General features: G+C 41.4%; 1 protein-coding gene across 3 annotated transcripts in view; it reads left to right on the plus strand.

Moving 5' to 3' along the window:
- NPAS3 (neuronal PAS domain protein 3) overlaps positions 1-19,766 on the plus strand; it is a 181,502-nt gene that overhangs the window by 110,881 nt on the left and 50,855 nt on the right. For all 3 annotated transcript variants that reach the window (XM_053475224.1, XM_053475226.1, XM_053475225.1), the window contains exon 4: positions 7,338-7,420. In XM_053475224.1, the coding sequence (XP_053331199.1) occupies positions 7,338-7,420 (83 nt within the window). The remainder of the gene's footprint in view (positions 1-7,337; positions 7,421-19,766) is intronic.

The raw sequence follows: 19,766 nt of genomic DNA on the forward strand, positions 1-19,766 counted from the left end.
CCGTCCAGATGCTCACTGTAGGAATGTGGTGGCTTTAGCTAACCCTTTGTGACCCAGGCCTGCCTGTATAGTCTCCTGCGTGTGAACGAATCTGCGTGCCATTCTCAAGTGCAGGTTACTCTGTAATTACACTCAGGCAGCGCTCGTATTCCCACGGCGCTGATATTTTTCTGCCTGGATGAGTTATCGTCTTGTTCGGCAGGATGGAACACCAGCCGCAGGTTGTTGCCGATTCCCTTCGCCCTCTCTGTGTAATTCATGCTCACCCCTCCCTCTGCTCGCACTGCAGCAACACATGAGAAGTGCCCTCCGAACAGGCACATCCATAGGACCTAGCTCGCACCACCTACGTACGTCATGAATGTGTGTCTGCAGCTGATTCTTTTTAACCTCTCGCCTTCCAAAATGGCAACAAAAAGGGATAGCGTACTGGCCTTCTTTGTATACACCTATTTGGCTGTTTGTACCGACCTTGTGGCAGGACTACCTGGGAGGAAGCGTGTAACGGTACCAATATTAAACAATGTCACACAGTAAACTTTGGTTGGGATGTGGATAGAGCCCAGCATCATAATCTAGACCAGAGTGTCTAATGCTGTAGTATGTGCACCTCTTGAGGTAATGTTGTTGACTCCAGATATACAGATAGACCCCAATGTACGCAGCGCCAACAAACGTAGATATGGACTCATGGGGAAAAAAAACAAAAAACCAATGGAATTTAGGGACAAATTAGTTGCTCACCTAGACTCATTCCCTCACTCAATTTACATGTGTTTGCCCCTGCATTCGCAAGTGATAGTTTCCTGTGAACATTTTCAAAATTCTGCTTGTCTTAGACAATTCACCCCATCTCTGTAATGCTGTAGGAAGTCAGGACCCTGATGTATGCTGGTTTCTTCACTTTTAATGCATAGTCGGCTAAACCTTCTCATATTACAAAAGAAGTATAAGAAGAGAAGAAAAGGGCAATACTAAAACATCTCTTGACCGACCTAGCACCAGTACTAACCCTACATTTGAAGGAGAGCCATCGTCTGCTTCTTGTGCTGCTACCATCACCACTACTACCACTCCAACCACCACCATTATTATTATTGCTCCTCATTGATCATTTAAGACAACTATTACCTTTAACGTAATTCCTTTTACTTCTTTTCTTCCTATGTTATTATTCTTTAAAAAACATAATAAGTTTAGTGTCTGCCTAAGCAACATTGTATATAACACATTCTGTACTGACTACATAAGGGTTATATATATAAAAAGTTATTCTGATACAAAGTTTTAAACGTGATTTTATCACCATATCAACCTATGGAATGGTTCTCATCAGCGTTAATGTCCCATTGGCTGCTATGTTGCTTATGAACGTTTTTTTTATATATAAATAACCCTCTATGTGCCATTGTTCTGGAGTGCGCCTGTCAGCCTTGTTCTCTGTGGACACTCTTACATGACAAGTGAGGGGAGCAGTCAGGTGTGGGCTCTGTGTTTCTCTCAGATCAGAGCCGTAGCGTACGCTGCAGTTTGTATATGTTGGAAGCCAACCCGGGCTGCAGGTCACGCTTCAAAAACTCAGACAAGGGGAGTTGCAAGGTGCTGCTGTCTGCTCACTCAACTGGATTTGAGCAGCTCCATCCTCAACGTTCAGGTGTCACGGACGTTTCCACCGGAGGCTTCTCTATCGCTTTGCATTCCATACGGTGTGAGCACCGAAACCTTGCGATCTACGTGATAGCACGCCATGTGCTGGTCATTGATGGAAGCCTGATTTTGTTTCCCCCTGGTTGATTGTGATCGTAACATCTTCTATTTATTTATTTATTTATTTTTTACATCTATTTAATCGACATATAACTGTATAGGTTAAAATTACACATAATAATCTTATCGACATCTTTTTGGCTGCATCATGCTGTGGGTTTAGGCTGGCTTTAAAGCCATTTACCCCCTTGCCAGCTAAATAAATAAACAAACATACTCAACATAAAAGGCTTGTATTCTGTATTCGTGGCATGTTAGTTCTTTAAGCTTGCACAGCATTTAATGCTCAGGCTCTTTGTCTGGATGAGTGTTGAATTTATTACCCCCCAAAAAATGCTTTCCAGGATTCAAGGGTTAAACTGGCCTCATGTATTTTGAGTGACGACACCAAATTCCTTTCCTTGTGTCTAAGATACTTGGCTATGGTGCACTGTGTGGAGAGAACAAGTTGCTTAGTAACTTTGAGATTCAAACATGCACCCATTCATGGAGTAATGCCTCATGCGGAGGAAATCCTCAGTGGGGGTTCGTAGCCTGATAAGGCAGTGTTAGAGAAATCCCACCCTGCCAGAGACGAGCAACAATTGGGGAGGGTGTATTTTGCCATGGTGATCCCCCCCCCCTCCACCAGCACGAGGGCATCCTCATGCACAACGTGCCGGCCCCCAGAAAGAGGACCGCTGTGCCTGCAGAATGACTACGTCCAGCAGGCCTCAGAGACAGATTGACAGTATAGACTCAGGCAGTAGGTACCTCCAGTGAGCCCCTGCTCTGGTTTTAGTGAACACTGCGTGCAGGGGTCTATTTAGGCCCTAGTACACATATGTAAAGTTCTCACAGAATACTTTAATGTGCATTCTTCTATAGTTAGAAATACCACAGCTAAAATACCACAGTTGCCTAGAATCAGAGTTCCACCTGCCATTTAATGCTCATACATGTGGAAAAGCAAAGCTTTACAGATCCTAGTACACAGTAATGAGGAGTGAGTGTGACTGAGTGAGAGATGTAATGGGAGTGATGTGTGATAGGTGAGAGGTGTTTTGAGCGATGGAGTGAGTCGTTTTATGTGATAGTACACAGTGATGAGGAGTGAGTGTGATGGAAGTCATGTGTTATAGGTGTGAGGTGTTTCGTGTGATAGGTGTGAGGTGTTTCGTGTGATAGGTGTGATGTGAGTGAAGTGCGATAGGTGTGAGTGAGGTCCATTTGAACTAGAAAACCTTAAAGGTAATGCCCCTTCTGTGATGTCAGAGGTGGGAATGCTGAGCGGTACAGACAGACAGGATAAAGAGGCCCTTCTGAAATGTTCTCGAAATACATCAAAATGGAAAAAAAAGTATGTGGAACAGCATACATATGTGTTTTTATTTTTGCGTAAATAAAGAAAATTCACAATACTTTACCCTTGAACGTTTCAGATTCAATTGAGTTAACCCTCTAATGATTTAGGTGTCTAAAAAGTCTGGAGTGTCCTGTGGAAACTGGGACCCTTGGGAGGTTTGCGATGCATGCACAATTGTTTATGTATCATGCCGCTATAATAAAATTAATGAATGTAAGCATGTTTATTTTGTGTAGCAGAAGTTTGGTGATGTTTCTTAACTTAGCGATTGCCCTGTAAGAATATTGATCAGTTTGAGAAAGTTCAAATCTTAAAATCTTACTTATAAATGTCGTTGGGGAAAGTATAACCCAAAATATTGTTATCTGTTGTCTTGTTGTCAGTGTCAAACAATTATACGCACCCAGAGATATACACACACAAGAGCGTGAACAGTCAACATGCTTCAGGGCGGACAATTTACATTTGAATTGTTCTCATTTGCATATAATGCATCCGATCTGCATAGATCAGATGGCATTTGCATATGAAGTGGATGCCCATGGTCTACCAGTGGCTGTAGCTGGTATTTAGGGACCAAGGTGGCAGTTACAAGGGCAGAGGACAGTACAGGAGGGAGGTAAATCCTAAGGGTAATCCGTTGTTGTAGAATCGCTATATATTTTGTAACTAAATTCTATAAAACACATCCTATCCATTGTGACCTTAAACCTTTAAGTGACCCTGACAACCTGGTCCTTAAAATTGCTGTTCCTGTACATTAATTGTAGTCTCTATCGTGCTAACAAACAAATCTTAGCAGATATGTTATTTGGTTCATTCATCTCAAGGGTTAATCACATCAAAATAAAAGAAACTTTTAAGGAGCTTTTTCAGTTTCTATAACAACAACTTGCTTTCAGTCACGTGACAAATGTTCCCTTGAAAATTATGAGTGAGAACATTTTACATGATTGAAGAATTATTTCCTGGGAAGGGTCTCATCATTGAGCGGCACTAAAAATGATTTTCCTAAAGTGGAATTTATTTTTAAAAGTAGACATTTGGACAAATATTTCCGTTCTTTTGTGGGTCAACGAATTCCGTTTCCTGCCTGTTCGTTTTTGGACGAAAATGGGGGTGCATTTTGAAACGAAATTAGTTGTCTAACACCCACGTTTACTCTTGCTCACACTCTCAAACTTTCATTTGAGTTCACTCTCTCTCATGCTCTTCCTCATTGTGTTCTCTACCGACCACTTCTGCTTCTATCTTTCTCGGGTTTGCTTCTGTGTCTTGTATCTTCCTGTTCCGCATTTACTTCTGTTTTCTTCTGTCTTCTCCTTTTCTCCTCTCTCTTCTATCTTCTTTTTTCTCTATTCTTTCCTCTCTCTTTGCCCGCATCTCCACGGGCATAACCTCCTGACGAACTTCCTCCAAAATGGTTGAGCTTCTGGTGATGTCGTCTCCCTGATTCTCCGATTGGGGGAGATGACGTCACCAGAAGCTCCGCCATTTTGGAGGAAGTTCACACGAGGTTATCTTAGGGCAAAATGGCGCAGCTTCCGGTGATATCTTCTCCCCGATCCTGCGAGACACAAAAGCGGCTGTGGTCGTCACGTAAAATAGGGAGACATTCAGAAAGTGTGAGAGAGTGAAAGTGTTAAGCTCAGTGGAGCAGGTGAAACAACAGCTTGCATGCTCCAAGAAGTAGTTCTAAGTAGAAGGCTCTATTTCAGAATAACATCATTCTTGCGTATTAGGTTGTGCTGGCATGGTGTATATTGGATGTGTGTGTGGAACAGCCCCCCATTAGAATTAATGGAGGTTATTAAAGTAAGGGAATGTAAACATGCATGGGATAGGAACATGGCTAAGAGTCTTAACAGCAGAAAAAATGGGCAGACTAGATGAGCCAAATGGTAATCTGCCATCAATATCTATGTTTCTTTCTTCTAGTTTTCTCATAAAAAAATAAAACAAAAAAAAAATGTTTTAATGGATTAATTCTAATTTCAGTATCTCACAAAGCACAGGTTAATTACAACTCGTTAATCAGGACTTGGCGCTGTGGCACTCAGGTGTCATTTTGAATTAATTGTAATATGAAGTTAGCTGCCCGTCTTGTTAATTCCCAGACCCAAAGCTCCAGCATAGCTTCTCCCAGAGTCCATAGGTATTGAATTATTGCACTACTGAGGCTGCAAAGGTCCACGCCATGATCGATGATTTCTCAGGAATGCCTCTATAGGTCTGAGCCTGGGAATAACTATTTACTGGCCAAAGGCAGCATTAAAAGTTCTGGATTTTCATGTTTGGCTCATGTCGCTTAACAACCTATGCCATTTAAATCTACACATCGAAACACTTCATGCCAAAACACGCAAATAAGGATAGAACAGATGACATCTGTGACACTGCAATTGGGAGTTGGTTCCTTGAAAGAGAGAGACAGGTGGATAGAAAGTATTCTTCACCATACCATTAATGTGTTTTTTAATATATTTTCAAAGCTGCTAAACTAATTTACAGATGGTTCAATGAACATACAAACATCCACACAAATCAAAGTCGGTGCTTGTCTAATTAGGAAGGTTAGCCCCTGTTTTGGCATCCAACGTCCTCTGTCCAGCTCCACTGCTACATCTTTAAAACAAGAGTCAAGTGAAATATTGGACCAAAGAATCTAGTTTCCCCAGTTTATGAAAGCCCAACTCGCCCAAATTTTACTAGAGCCATCTTGCATTAGCACTCGCATTTTAGTAAATATGCAATTTGTTTTGGGAGTGTTAACGTTCAAGGGGATTCAACTTTAGTGGAGTTAACCCATACTTAGACCCAACCGTAAAATGTCCATGTACCTCTCAACATTGCTGAGAGCCAAAGAAGGACGTGACCAGAGTCAGGGCTTGTGGCAGAACATTATGTTTCCATCCACCTTGAGATGAGATTGAGGTCTGAATCATTTCTATAGCTCAATGGGTCTGTCAGTGAAAATCATCTGATCTACCCAAGCACCCCCTGTGATCAACACGGCCCACAAAAGCTCAGCAGGACTGCGCCTGAAAATCTGGAGCTGACTGGCATGTACCTCGTCTCATTACCTCCGTGTCCCCGACTACAATTCCTAGAGTGCAGTGGAAACTTTGCCCTATTTGAAATAAGGGTTATGCCTTGTATGCCCATACTGGCATGTATTTTATTTTGTATCACTTTATGTACAACCCTCTTTCCCAGATAATACCCAAATATGAGCACTGAAAATGTGGGTTCTTCATGTGAAGAAAACCACATGCTGCACAGAATAATGCAGACCTGGAGAGATGACCTGCAGGTGATACCAGCCAGCAGATGCAAATGAGATTTTGAACAGAAGAACTCATTAAATCCATGAGCATTAGTGTATCCACCAGCAGGAAAGACTGGCTTCTGATGTACAAATCGGTGCTGATAGCCGTGAATGCCACCCATCTGCCGTGAAATTCTCCCTTCAGTCCCTGAAACTGAGACATTTACAGTCTGTACTGCCCAGTGCCCCTCTCCCTTCTCTGTATGACACATAGACACGCAAGCACATAGAGGTATATTCCTGGGTACACGGCGGCACCGTCTGCTTCTCTCTTATGGGTATTTCTGCCACAGCCTACATCCTAGCTGCTGAGTACACTTGCAGCAAAGCCTGTCCTTCTCTCCTGGGTATACCAGTAGCACGGTCTGCTTCTCTGTCCTGGTGGCACAGTCTGCGCCTCTCACCTATTTTTTTTAGTGTCATTTCATATTAAATTATACAGGTATGTCTCAGCCATTCTGGAGAAACTTGCTTGTGTTGGCCCTTCCTGATCAACAATGAAGTCAGACCACAACTCTTCCATAAACTCTTCTTCCATAAACTCTCTGTTTAATGAATAAACCCCATAGTCTTATTTGACTAACATAGCATAATTGATACGCATGGAGGGTTATATGAAACAATACCATTCAGTATGAGGTTGATTCTGTTTTGCATACATTATTTAATGCTGTGTGCTTTATTTTTAATATATTTTTTATTGTTAGGAAACCCATTGTACCCACTTTTTGGTTCCGCCCCAATTGAATAGACAAAGATAAACGGAAAACAGCAATTATTTTCATATAGAATATAGAATATAGCGTATAGAATTTGAATACAATTTGTCATATTGCATAATGCCGTCTGTATAATTTGTCTCTGTATGTTCCATGGCTCACAAAGTTCTCGCTTTAGTTATAGGGTCTCAAAGGAGGCGAAGTCCCAGCTCTTTGGCCATTGACATCTTTGAATCTCATCTTGGAAGCCACATCCTTCAGGTAAGGAAATGTGCTTAATTCTTTGCCCGAGGAAATATCTGATCTCTACTGTCTGTAAACACAAGTGGGATTTCCACAAATGCCCAGCCCGGGATAGCCTCCAAACCTGGCCCATTATGAAGACAGGCTATATGTAGGAATTATTATGTTTCATATTTAACCTATTAAGGTTTTTAGGGGATGAATGACCAAAAAAGGCTAATTCAGAGGAGGTAACTTTTTAAATATCCTTGGACTTAAATTATTTGATCTCCTCTGCCGCAATCTTGTTTTCTATTATTAATTTAATTTTTAAGCAGAAGAAAGCAGCTAATTTCATTCCTATCGATGTATTTGTTTTACTGAAATGAACAATTCGCCCTTAGGGGGGAAAAAATAGGTCTGGGTTCTATTAGTTGTGATACCCTTTTCTTATTTTTGTCCACAAAGTCCTCTAAAAACATGGATCCCGCGCTTGTTTACAGCGCGTTACAGTGAATTGTAAAATGTGCCATGCAAGCATTACGAGAGACCCTAGGATGTAAAAAAGATGCTGTAGTCAGGGACATACGTTGGGCGCTTCCCAGTTTCGGATACCCAGAGCTCTCCCTTTTTAGGAGGAGTGGCCTATAGGGGCAGGGCTAGCCCCAAAAACCTTTAGTAGATGAGGAGTGGGAGGGAACTGGGTGTGATAGGGAGGGGAGTGGGAGGGAACTGGGTGTGATAGGGAGGGGAGTGGGAGGGAAGTGGGTGGGTTCCTTTTGCCCAAAGCAAAAAAAAAATCTGATCAAACATTCTGAGGAAGCAGGGCTTCTCCCGGAGAACCTGTGTCAAACCCAGATAGCTCTCAGGTATGTTATGGAACAAACTGGAAGTGGGTGAAATGCGTGGGATCCGACAGAAATACTTTTGGGGCACATGTCATCGGCCTTATAAAGAGTTTAGTCCTTCTATTAAGAAACATATGTGCTGGAAGGAAGGGAAGGAAAGGCTATTGGGGTTTTATATTTTTTATTTAGATAGGACGTATTGTTTCATAGCAGAGGTTCAAAAAAAGAAACCTGCGTCACGAATTAGAAAAGTGCTCTCAAATTGCGTATAGGTATTACAATAGGGGAGAGAAAATCGACAACCCAAACATGATAAGATTAACTTGACAATCTACAAAGTGGACAAAAACATTAATACACATTAAGACACGCTGGTGCTGAAGGAAAAGAGGGACCTGTCCTTATGAGCTTGCAATCTATTAGAGTCAGTTTTATCTATGCATATCTTTGTCTATTTTTACGTTAAGAAGCTTTAAAGTAAGATGGACATCGGCTGAATGTGAATTTAGTTTTGAACAGAAAATGGTAATATGCAATAGTCTAGATGATAGCACTTTTCATAGCATCAATTTTAAGTGAACCGTCTCAAAGAAAATGTTCAGTCTTCCCCAATGTTGATTTTTGCAAAAATGTCCAATCAAGTCTCAAAAATGGAACCACATGCCAACTAAGCAGCCCGGAAGAGGCGCACGGGTGGGTTATGTGAAAGTAATAGTGAAAATGTTTTATTAAAGGTATCATTTCGTTTGGGCTCTTAAAAGAATGCCAATGTTTTAAATGTATTAAAATTAAAACAAATTCATTATTTCAGGTAGAGGGGGAATAAATATATTTTTCCAAGATACTTTACGAACTCGTTAAGACTCATTAAAGAAATGTTTTTTTGGGAAGGCTTCATGTTGTCCGTCTGAGAGTTTCCCACCGTATATATCTAAAATCAAGTTTTCAAACACAAAATGCAGCAATGACTGTAAAATGTTATACCTTTCTCTATGATGGGACTAAAGTGCTGCCCTTACCCTTATGCCACAATTTACCTTCACCGTGTTCCGGTCAGAACTTGAACGTCCTTTGGGCTCCCATTGGAACTGAAATTATCTAAAATGAGTTAAAAAAAAAAAAAAGAATTTGATGTTCTCCAATATTACAAAAGAAACCCTGAAAGAAACATTGTCGCCCCATCTTACACATTTATTTACCCCGTTCCCTTTCTGAAACGGCCTCACCTTCTAAAATGTTGCAAGGTTCAGTGATGTCTCTCCCTAAAGATAACAACGATCCTGTGTATTGCAATAGCTATAGTACTAGTTACTTGATCTATTCTAATAGTAAGCTGTTTAAATCTTAGCCACGGAGTGGTACCCAATTTATCTAATTAACTGTACCGATTACCCAGATCAGGTGGGTTTCACCCGGGCACACAGCACTTACTAAAATGGCTGTGGACAGACCTGTTCTTTTGCAGAGTATATTGAAAACCCCATCTTCCTTTGGTTTTAATAGACCTATCTTTAGGTGATCCATATGCTAATTCCTGAGCAGCTGTTTATGGGAAAGATTCCCTATACCAAGTAGGACATGGCAGGGTCACCCTTTATTATTATTATTATTTTTATTATTATCTTTTATTTATATAGCGCCAACAATTTACACAGCAGTATTTTTTTTCTTGCTTTAAGTACATAGCTCTTAGCTCTTCTCTTTTATTATTAGGCAAATTATCTACATAAATGTGATGTCACCATCCTTCTCCTCCAAAACACCTTTTTCTCCTCCTTTAAAACCCATGCCCTTCAAGTTTAACTTAGATTGGAAGCGGCAACATATTAGGTGTCTTGGGTTCCTACTACTCCATGCGCTATCCACAATTTGGATGTGACTGTCACTTTTAAGCGTTGAGTAGCTTAAAGATCTCTACGTAGAATTATTGGGTTGGTAAATTAACAGGTTCCTATATGAATAATGTGGGCTTTCAAATGAATCTATGCTCTTCTGGCCAGGGTGGTTTAGAACTTTGCCAACTGAGTAGTTAACCTTTTATTTCACGGCGTAACATTCTCAAGGAATGGTAGTAATGGTCAGTGCTGGCTCTCCATGCTTTATCTGCTCGCTAGGTCCAGGTCTCCCTGATAATTTACACCCCGGTCTGCAGTGTTCCTCGTGGAGCTATATGATAATTGTCAACGGTGCGGCTTAGTGAGTGGGTTAATTCTGTGCTGCTCTTTCTCCGACATGTCTGATCAATGGATAGATGAATGGATGGCTGCAGTCCCAGCACTGACATTTAAACCAGGCATCTGCCTGTGATTGATAAAGTCCCGCAGGCGGCCGTGAGCTGGGGAGGGCAGGGGGGGTACACATACCGCAGAATGTCCTTGCACCCAGTCCTGTCAGGCTGCATATGCTTAAACATGAAGCCCTAGAGGAAAATTATCCTTGTTAAAACACAAGCGGGTCTTTCTATAATTGTTCACGGGCCAAACTTTTCATTTCAGACAGGCCAATGTTAATATTTTTTTCTACCAGATAAATAATGACCCCATTTGAGTAACTAAACCATATGCATAATCAGGGTCTTATAGGAATAGATGCTGTTTTTAGTGAACTGAAACTAATAATACAAACCCCTGTTTTAGTGAATAAACCCCCATGGGGTCAGATGGAGCCATTGTTATGTAGAGACGCAGAGCCAGTTATATCTCTTACGCTTCTGCACACCACCATCACCTTCTTCACCCCATCACTCTTTTTGCTTCCTCTGGGTTTTAATACGATTGAGCCAAGCTGTTTTAGAGGAAGCCTCCGCTTATTCTTGACGGGGGGTCTGCACCCACAAGTATTATTGTGGGGAGTCTCCCACATGGGCTCTTCTCACTGCTTCGCGCACCGCTTGCTTGCGCTGGACCCCGCAGGCCTCCACAAGATCCTCGCAGCGGGGGCTGATTTGCAGAACAAAATAGCACCTGGAAGGGAAAATCATCCCAAATCACCGAACTAAAGATAGAAAAATGGCAAAAGTGAATATATTTGCATATGCAAATTAGCTTAATTGATCCTGCTCGCCTCTACAGGGATTTTTCATTACAAACTGGAGTGCTACATTGTTCGGCTCATATTGAGTAATTTACTAACTAATGAGACCCGTTTGCACTAATTTGCATATGATAAATGGTCTTAATTGCAGTAAATAACTTGGAGGCATAATTAAAATTACTTAATTTTTCCGTGTTGCACGGCTATTAAATCCACACGCGGTCAGAGCAGGCGAGACCTGTGTGCAAGGTGGAGCAGATTAGTTGACATCTCAACAGGTCCTGGACCTATATGTTATATACATATATATATTTATATCAATATAGATAAGTAGATGGCTATAGAAGGACATATACAATGAACTCCGCACTGGGCTTAAGTCCATATGATTGACTTAAATCCACAGAGCTTAGTTACGTCTTACAAACAAAAAAATCATAATTAGCAGAAAAACTCAAAAATGTCAGGGCAACCAGTAAAAGGGCCACGTAAGATGGTTTCCATCTGAAGAAGTGACTGCTAAAGTCCTAAAAGCTTATGTGACCCTACCTCTCTTTGTACGTTGGCATAAAGATATGTCATTTGACTAAAGGCTCCATCTTCTCTTCCAACAATCGGACTATATCCATTTTGCTTGTTATAGCTCATAGTTGAGATAGTTTGGAACCTTGGAGGTTCAAGGATTTTTGTTTAAATTCTATGAAATCCCAAGAAGCACAAATCTGCGAAATGTCTATTATTGGGATTCTACTCTGAATGCCATAACCACCATGCCTCCTGACTCACCTTATGCATTCACATCAAGGATACAATAAATAACTTGTTTGCATATAAAACACAGCATTATCCACCAGAGAAGCAGCAAGAATGGGAGCGGACAAGACTAAGCGTTGTAAGACACCTGTCTAAAACCTCCCTCCCATATTAATGAACGCTCTTTCCTTTGTGTTAAGCAACGGAGGGATATTTATTAATAATAAATATTCATATAATTGAAAGTGCAAATATTATCACCTCTCCACCAGATTGCAAATTAATAGTATACAATATAATTTATAAAAATGCTTTACACTATAGATTCTATCCCCCCTTAGGTTTTTTTTCTTATTGTAATTGTTATTTGTATGTGCTATTAGTGAATAAAGTAGGGGGTTAGTCTTCAGTACATAATTCACATAGCTATTTATGTATTAAAACCCTTATGTGTGGGAGAAGACATCTTAATTTCCTATTGTAATGGTCTACGGGTTTATACCTCACTATTATATTATTTCTCCTTTATTAAATTGCTACTTGTTGGTTATAAAGTCATGAACCCCAATTATGTTAACCCCAACACAAGACATGATGACCCCCCAAGAATTGTTCTACACAATGCTGCTCTATGGTGGTCCAGGAGCATGGGGATGTCTACCTCTTCCAGCACAGATCCCTGTTTACTTCATCCCTCTAGTGGCCACCTTGTGTATCCTGTAGCCAGAATATTACACCATTTCCCAGCGATTCACGCGATGCCCCGGGTGTGAAGGATCTCTCCTGGAGAAGCACAAATCCCCTGCCTCCTTGTAGGTGGTCTTCTGCCCCTAATCTTTCTAAATATCTGCCTGGAAAAGACATATTTATGAGAGCCACCCCTTTATATAACAGTGCATACACATAATATTAATGTACATTTTGGGTGAATTCCTGTGTTTTGCACTTAAAGTCAACATTACCCAGTGGTGCCCATCTTCTATGCAGTGAAGAACATCTTACATTTCAATGAGATCCATTGACACATACATGCACACTTTCATAAAAATGATACCCTGGCGAAATCTCTCCTGGATAGACCCTCAATGGCAGATTGCGCAATCTTCACAGATGATATGACTCCATCTTTTTTGTTGTTGTTTTGGACCAAGACACATTTGTCTCCATTTACATTCGTTTTTATTATGATCGAGCATTAGTGGCATTCTATTGTATAATTTTATATGCCCCACTATATATTGTAAGCCAGTGAGTTCCTGCATTGCTTGCATACCCCACTCAGCAGTGTACATATAGCAACCCATGTAACCTCCATGGACAGCAGAACACGGTTTTCCCTTCTCTTTGCATAAATCCTCTTCCCTTTTGGCTTCAGGAGCCTTTGTAGGAGGCCCGCGGGACCAGCGGCTCATACAAGGTCAGGAGTTAAATGCTTGTGTTTTAGCAGCTGGTTCCATCAATACAGCTCTATGGAAAGCACTCGCCGCCATGTACAGTACCCTTTCAGATCAGAGAGGGGACACCATTAAGTACAATGCCAGTAGCGTATAGACGGCATAACCTGTTCAAACCATATACTGCGGTCCCATAATTAAAAGCTAGTTAACCCATTCACAGGGTATATGTCATATCACTGGCTTGTTAATAACCACTTTCACACCGACATGGTCTGAGACACAACAATTTAGAGTAACAAGACACATCCACGGACAGCACAACTTGCAGGGGTCCCCAGAATAACTAAACACTGATGCTGCCCAGATGCTTCCACCAGTACCCCCCCCTTACTGCTATACCACAGCCAATCGATGCGCAGACATCTTCAAGCCATGTAGCAGAAACAAGCTGGAACGGCTCTAGTGTTTTCATATCCCCAATATTCGTTTTGTTCTATCTATAGAGCCAGCCGCCTCTTTTATGCTCTTTGTACCCATGATCAGCGAGCTGGTAGTGAAGGAGTAAGTGAGGATATTAGACGTGTCTAGCAGTGATTTTTTTTATGCCATAATATCTAAAGTTAGCTCTTTCACCCTGATGTCTTGCCTTTGGTGCTTGCCCACTGTGCAAAGATTACACAATTACAGCCAGCTGACTTCTGTGCTCTCAAGAGTACCACAAGCCACTATGTTGCCAGACGACTGTTTCATTACCGAGGAACTGCCGTGTAACACTGTGTTCCATTGTGCCTTCACTGACTGAAAGCTTCGAGCAGGGAATCCCCTCCTTCACAGCAGACCTAACTGGTGGCACTTTCACTTACGGCTAACCCAACCGGTCGTGCCCTCACTGACAGCTAACCCCAACTGGTGCCACCTTCACTGACAACTGTCCAATGACAACTTCACTGACAGCTAACCCAACAAATGACATTTTCACCGTCAGCTGACCCAACCAGCAGTCTCTTCACCAACAGCTAACCTAATCAATGACATCTTCACCAACAGCTAACCTAATCAATGGCATCTTCACCAACAGCTAACCCAACCTATGGCATCTTCACCAACAGCTAACCTAATCAATGGTATCTTCACCAACAGCTAACCCAACCTATGGCATCTTCACCAACAGCTGACCCATTTTTTCAGTGCACATGAAGACCAAATGTTTTGGGGGGTGTAGCCAGAAAAGAAAAGTGATTTAACAATAGCTGTTGAGTCACTTAAACCCTACCTATCTCATCCATGTCCTCATCATTTCCTACATGCTCTTTATAGTTAGCACTACCATAATATTTTTAGGACGATTCAGATTAAATAGTAAACTGCATACCGAGTATCTTGCTTGATAAATATTTGAGGTTCTGGAATAATGTCTGGGCATACTGCTGGTCTGATGTTTACATAGAATCTTCCATTTTTGATAATCCCATTTTAAAGCTCTGCGGAATATCTTTGCGCTTTATAAATTATATGAATAATAATCCATCGTTGATATCACATTGACTGGGCACAGGCAAGTCCATTTGTGACATACCCACTACCTATCAGTTCAGCAAATTCCAAATGGCGAACATTGCACCATCGACAAGAGAAAAGGTTTATCTTGGGCTCTGTACCCAAACCCAAAAATGTCCCCGGAGACTTGTCTTTAACTCTTACACAGCCGGCATGCAGAACATTCCTCCGCAGATCTGCATGCCATGGATGTGCTTTCTAATTTACTGCATAATTACCGTGATATTGCTACTCGTCCAATTAGATTGTGTTAAATTGTTACAAATTCATTACAGCAGTTGTGTTACGCCATCGTCATGGTACAATATGTTTCATTCTGTCGCTGTATCACCGAGTTAAAATTGGACAAATTCCACCATGTTGTGATCTTCTTCAGCTGCCCAGAACTAGCATGTCCTGTCGAGAAAGGGTTACATATCCCAGACAAAATAAATACTCATGAAATTAGCCCAGTATACTCCTCCAAGTGTTCAAGTCAGCGGCCCCCTTCACCTGTGAATGAGCAAGAGAGGGGAGGTGAGAGGAGTGATCCCCCCGGGGAGGAGCGGGGGGACCTGCACACATACACCCTGCCTGCTTTTAAAGTCTAATAGCATTTTAAGGTTATTATCTATTTCAAATCCACAAAAAGGGTCAGAGTTCATGGCTAGCGGACGTCCTCTCCCCTCCTTCCACCAACACCCGGCTCCTGACTGACAGCAATCAGTCAGGCTCTGGCCTCCCGAGGTGGGGAGAAGGGAGAGGGAGGAGGGTCCAGAGGTCGACGGCGGGTGATATTCAGCTGTCATTTTTAATTATCTAAATGATATTCAGCGCGCAGAGCATCCTGTCTGTCAGCCCAGCCACATTAGCATGGCGGTGTTTGTGTAAAGAAGGAGGGGTGTGTGGAATATAAGGAGAATTAAAGATGCAGACAAGGAGGCTGGGATAGCTGTGTGAATTATAAGAGCAGCCCAGACACCAGATAACTCATAACTTGGTGGGACATTAGGTTTTTAAGTCAAGAGTAAAACTGGTCAGCTCAATCAGATCGTCAGCTTCGTGGGATAGCTATGCCATCTTCTATTTTTTTTTAGACTTTGTTCAATATTTCCACAAGGCTCATCCTTTTAAGGAAACAAGTCAACCTTGTCCACAAATTCTTCTCAACAGAACCCATCTATAGTCAATATAATCTATTCAGGTCAATAATCTATTCAGGTATCTTGTGACAAAGAACATATGAACATGTTGATCAGTGACCGGGTCAGATAATGAAGCTTTGATGTCAAACCACAGTCAGAGAGAGATAATTCCTGAAATTTGGAGATGAATTTTAAAATTTGTAATTTATAGCCTAATGGTTTGTAAGATGTTCGTTATCAAGCCCTTCTTAAAAGAGAAACTTGCCGAGGTCTCTCGTGGTTTCTGACTGCGAATGCAGTACTGCGGTCATCATGGTATTAGCCCGTGGCCCATATTAGCTGGTTTTGTTTAGGTAGAAATCCAGTGAGGTATGTTTAGTACAGACAATACACTGGATGGTCATAACCTCTTTCTTATGCAGCTTACCTACTAAAACCGGCTCTACCGGAGTTTGGGGAGATAGATACATTGACAACCAACCTGCCCTTATCTAACACAAATGTGTTTGCCGAACGACAGGGAATCTGATGTGCTTAGAGGTTCGCTTATCTCCACTTGTGCGGTCAGAAAGCTGTTTTACCAATGACGTAATTGTTCTGCTCAAAGTAGCATGTGGAAGATTGATTGCTGAGATAAGATGGGGTTATAAATGTCTTATGTAATGTAAGAGTAAAGCAGGTGTGTTCACATTTTTATGGTTGAAGAAAATCCAAGGAGGGCATCTCATGGTGTAACATGTTACTAATGATGCATACATTCTCTTACGTGAGAAGAGAACCCGCATTTAGTGCATAAAAGTCTAGAATGCAGATGCCTTATTGTGTTACTGACTGCTTAATGGCTGGCCCAAGCGCTTTGCTGGAGCATATGTGTGCACTTTACAAATTAATGTTACATTAAGGATCCACAAATTTATACGAAATTTAATTTCTGATCGACTCAGTCTAGGGCAACTTGTAATTTCTGATCATCATCCCTCATCTTGTTTAGGAGTTGCTCTCAGCCCTACTATTTTTGGTTTAAGGTTGGCAAATTTTTGTGCCACAGTCAGCGGTCTTATCTTTTGACTTAGCAAAGGTTTCCTTATGGTCAACCCCACTCTGGAGGATAGCGTTTTGGTGAAGTGGTAATAATTTTATTCCGAGGCTTCGCCCTACTCTGCTATCACAGGATATAGGCTACTACTTTAGTCCGCGGCTTGTGAGGTTATGGCCAGAGTGGCCAATGGACACTTGGATTGCTGTCAATTTCCACATAACCAAACACCCCCATAGTATTTTGTAGTCCTGGGTAAGCCAACGAAGACTTGGCTGAAACTAACTTTGGCTCGGCTATTTTTTTGCATGTAACCCATAGAAGAGCCAGACAGTGTTTTGGAGGTCATTATACACCAACTTATCCTACTTGTTGTCCATCATTGACCCTGACTGGAGAGGAGCTGGAAATAATTTAAGCTGTGAAGTAGGACAGAAGTTCTTTTTTATACAAAAAAATGGCTTTCTCTTTCAGGCTGTGCCCTTGAAATTAGGCACATGCTTAATATATTATTCTGTTCTGTGATTCTCAATATAAAGCATGGAAACGTTCTCACTTTCTCCTCACGCACAAATGCGTCCAACTTCCAGTTGAGCTCTTCTCAATGTTATTTTAACTAGCCATATATATTTGCCTTTTGGTAACATACCCACCCTCAGTATCCATCTCTTAATTGTAATTGTTAATATTTTAGACCTGTCTCAATAGAAGACTTTTTACTAATTACTAGTATATCTATTGAGAGGGTTGGACATAGAGGTCACCCTACTATACTGGACTCTTTCTATGACCCTTTCACTATTAATAATATCATTGCTTTGAAAAATGATTCTTATATTTAATAAATAGTTGCATGTAGAAAACAACGTTGGTCAATGATTACTTGATGAGCTGTGGTCTGTATCTTTCTATTGTTAGCGGAGCATGTAAGCAAAGGCTGCGTTGTATGCGGTGCCCTCCTCCGGCAGCACAGGGTTAATGTATGGAAGTGCCTGGTTGCATTCAACTTCACAGCCAAGTGAGGCCATTTTTTCTCCCCCACGCAGCTCTTTGACAGCCCCTAATAATAACACACGAGGACAGTCAGACAGAATGAAGACAAATCCCGCGACTTCACACAGAATCCTAATATCCCAACGCTCGTGGGAATCTGCAACATCTGTGTCAGGTGGCCCAAGACTAGTATGTGACCTTTTTCTGTTCCAGATAGATGTAAATGTTTTCTACATCTGCACAATTTCGTTATTCACTAAAATAGGAGTTTACGGGCGAGTTCATTCAACGCTCCATCATACATTATGAAGGTTCTCCTGCTAGGACTGCTTTATGGCTTCGCACCATAAAAAGAGGCACGTTCAAAATTAAAAGAAAAAAGTTTCGTACTCCCATAGAAAGTCTAATTTCCGTTGGTCTAGTAGCAGCTATGTTCGTCTGGCTTCAAATATTTTATATTCCGTTTTTGATCTGGAAACTCAGCTGATTACAGAATATCACCAGGGAGCATGTAGGGGCGGTGCCTTAAAATTAACATGATTTTTTAATTAGATTATGGTGCATTTTTTACCTGTGATTAGAGACATACGCATTATTGGACTTAATATTTAAATTATATTTAATTCATTCACCGTTAGAGTATAGTTTTCAGCCAAACGGAAGCATAATGTTCTTGGTTTTACACTTTATTGGAAAGAGTCACTTAAAATGGATCAACGGTGACCATCCTTCCATTATATTGTCTGTGTAATTTATAGATTTTCATCATACCATAGGAAGTGGAAACCCTTGGATACAATTTTGCTTCAAGACATTATGGGACTGTGAAAGAGTGGATTTTGTTTTACATGTGTTATTTGCTCGTATATATGGAAAGATTTTTTCAGAAAAAATCATCTGAAAAAAGGAACTTGCCTTATAATAAAAGTCGTCTTTTAGTCAGACCTCAGATCTGCAGCAGCCCCCCACAACCGGCTAAGCCTTGGGCCTTGTCCCTCACTCGCGCGCTCTCACATTCTCACTCTCTCTCATATTCTTTTAATCTCTCTTGCTCTCTCAACCTCTTTGTCAATGTCTCCCTAAGTTCTCCGCCCTCCGCTTCCTTTTTCCTGTCTCCTTTTCCACGGCTCCACTTCTCCTCTTGCATCTCCTTGTTCTCCTTTCTTCTCCTGTCTTCTTTCTTCTGTCTTCTTTATTCATCCACTTCTCCCTGGTACCAGCTCTGTTATCCAGTTACGGGTTATCCACAGTGCGCACCACAGGAACAGGCTCTGCTTATTTCACAAATAAGGTGAGAGGGTGTGCGCAGAGGCTTCGCCCTTTTGTAGAAGTACCTAGATAACAGAACTGATACTAGGAAGAAGCGGACGAAGAAAGAAGGCCGGTGAACAAGAAGAGGCAAGAGAAGAAACAGAGCTGCGGAAAAGGAGACAGGGACACGGAAGCGGTCGGCGGAGACATTGTGAGAGTTAGTGAGAATATGAGAGCAATGAAAGCAAAAGTGGTTTTTATTCTGCATCCAATGGGGTTGCCTTATTCACGTACCTTTTCTTTTTTTCCGTTCATTAAGAGTCACGGTTTTTGAGGGGTCGTCTTATAATCAGCATCATTTCATAATCCAGCAAAAATAGTATACGTCATAAC

Source organism: Spea bombifrons, chromosome 9 (assembly GCF_027358695.1).
Source record: "Spea bombifrons isolate aSpeBom1 chromosome 9, aSpeBom1.2.pri, whole genome shotgun sequence".
Lineage (NCBI taxonomy): Eukaryota > Metazoa > Chordata > Amphibia > Anura > Pelobatidae > Spea > Spea bombifrons.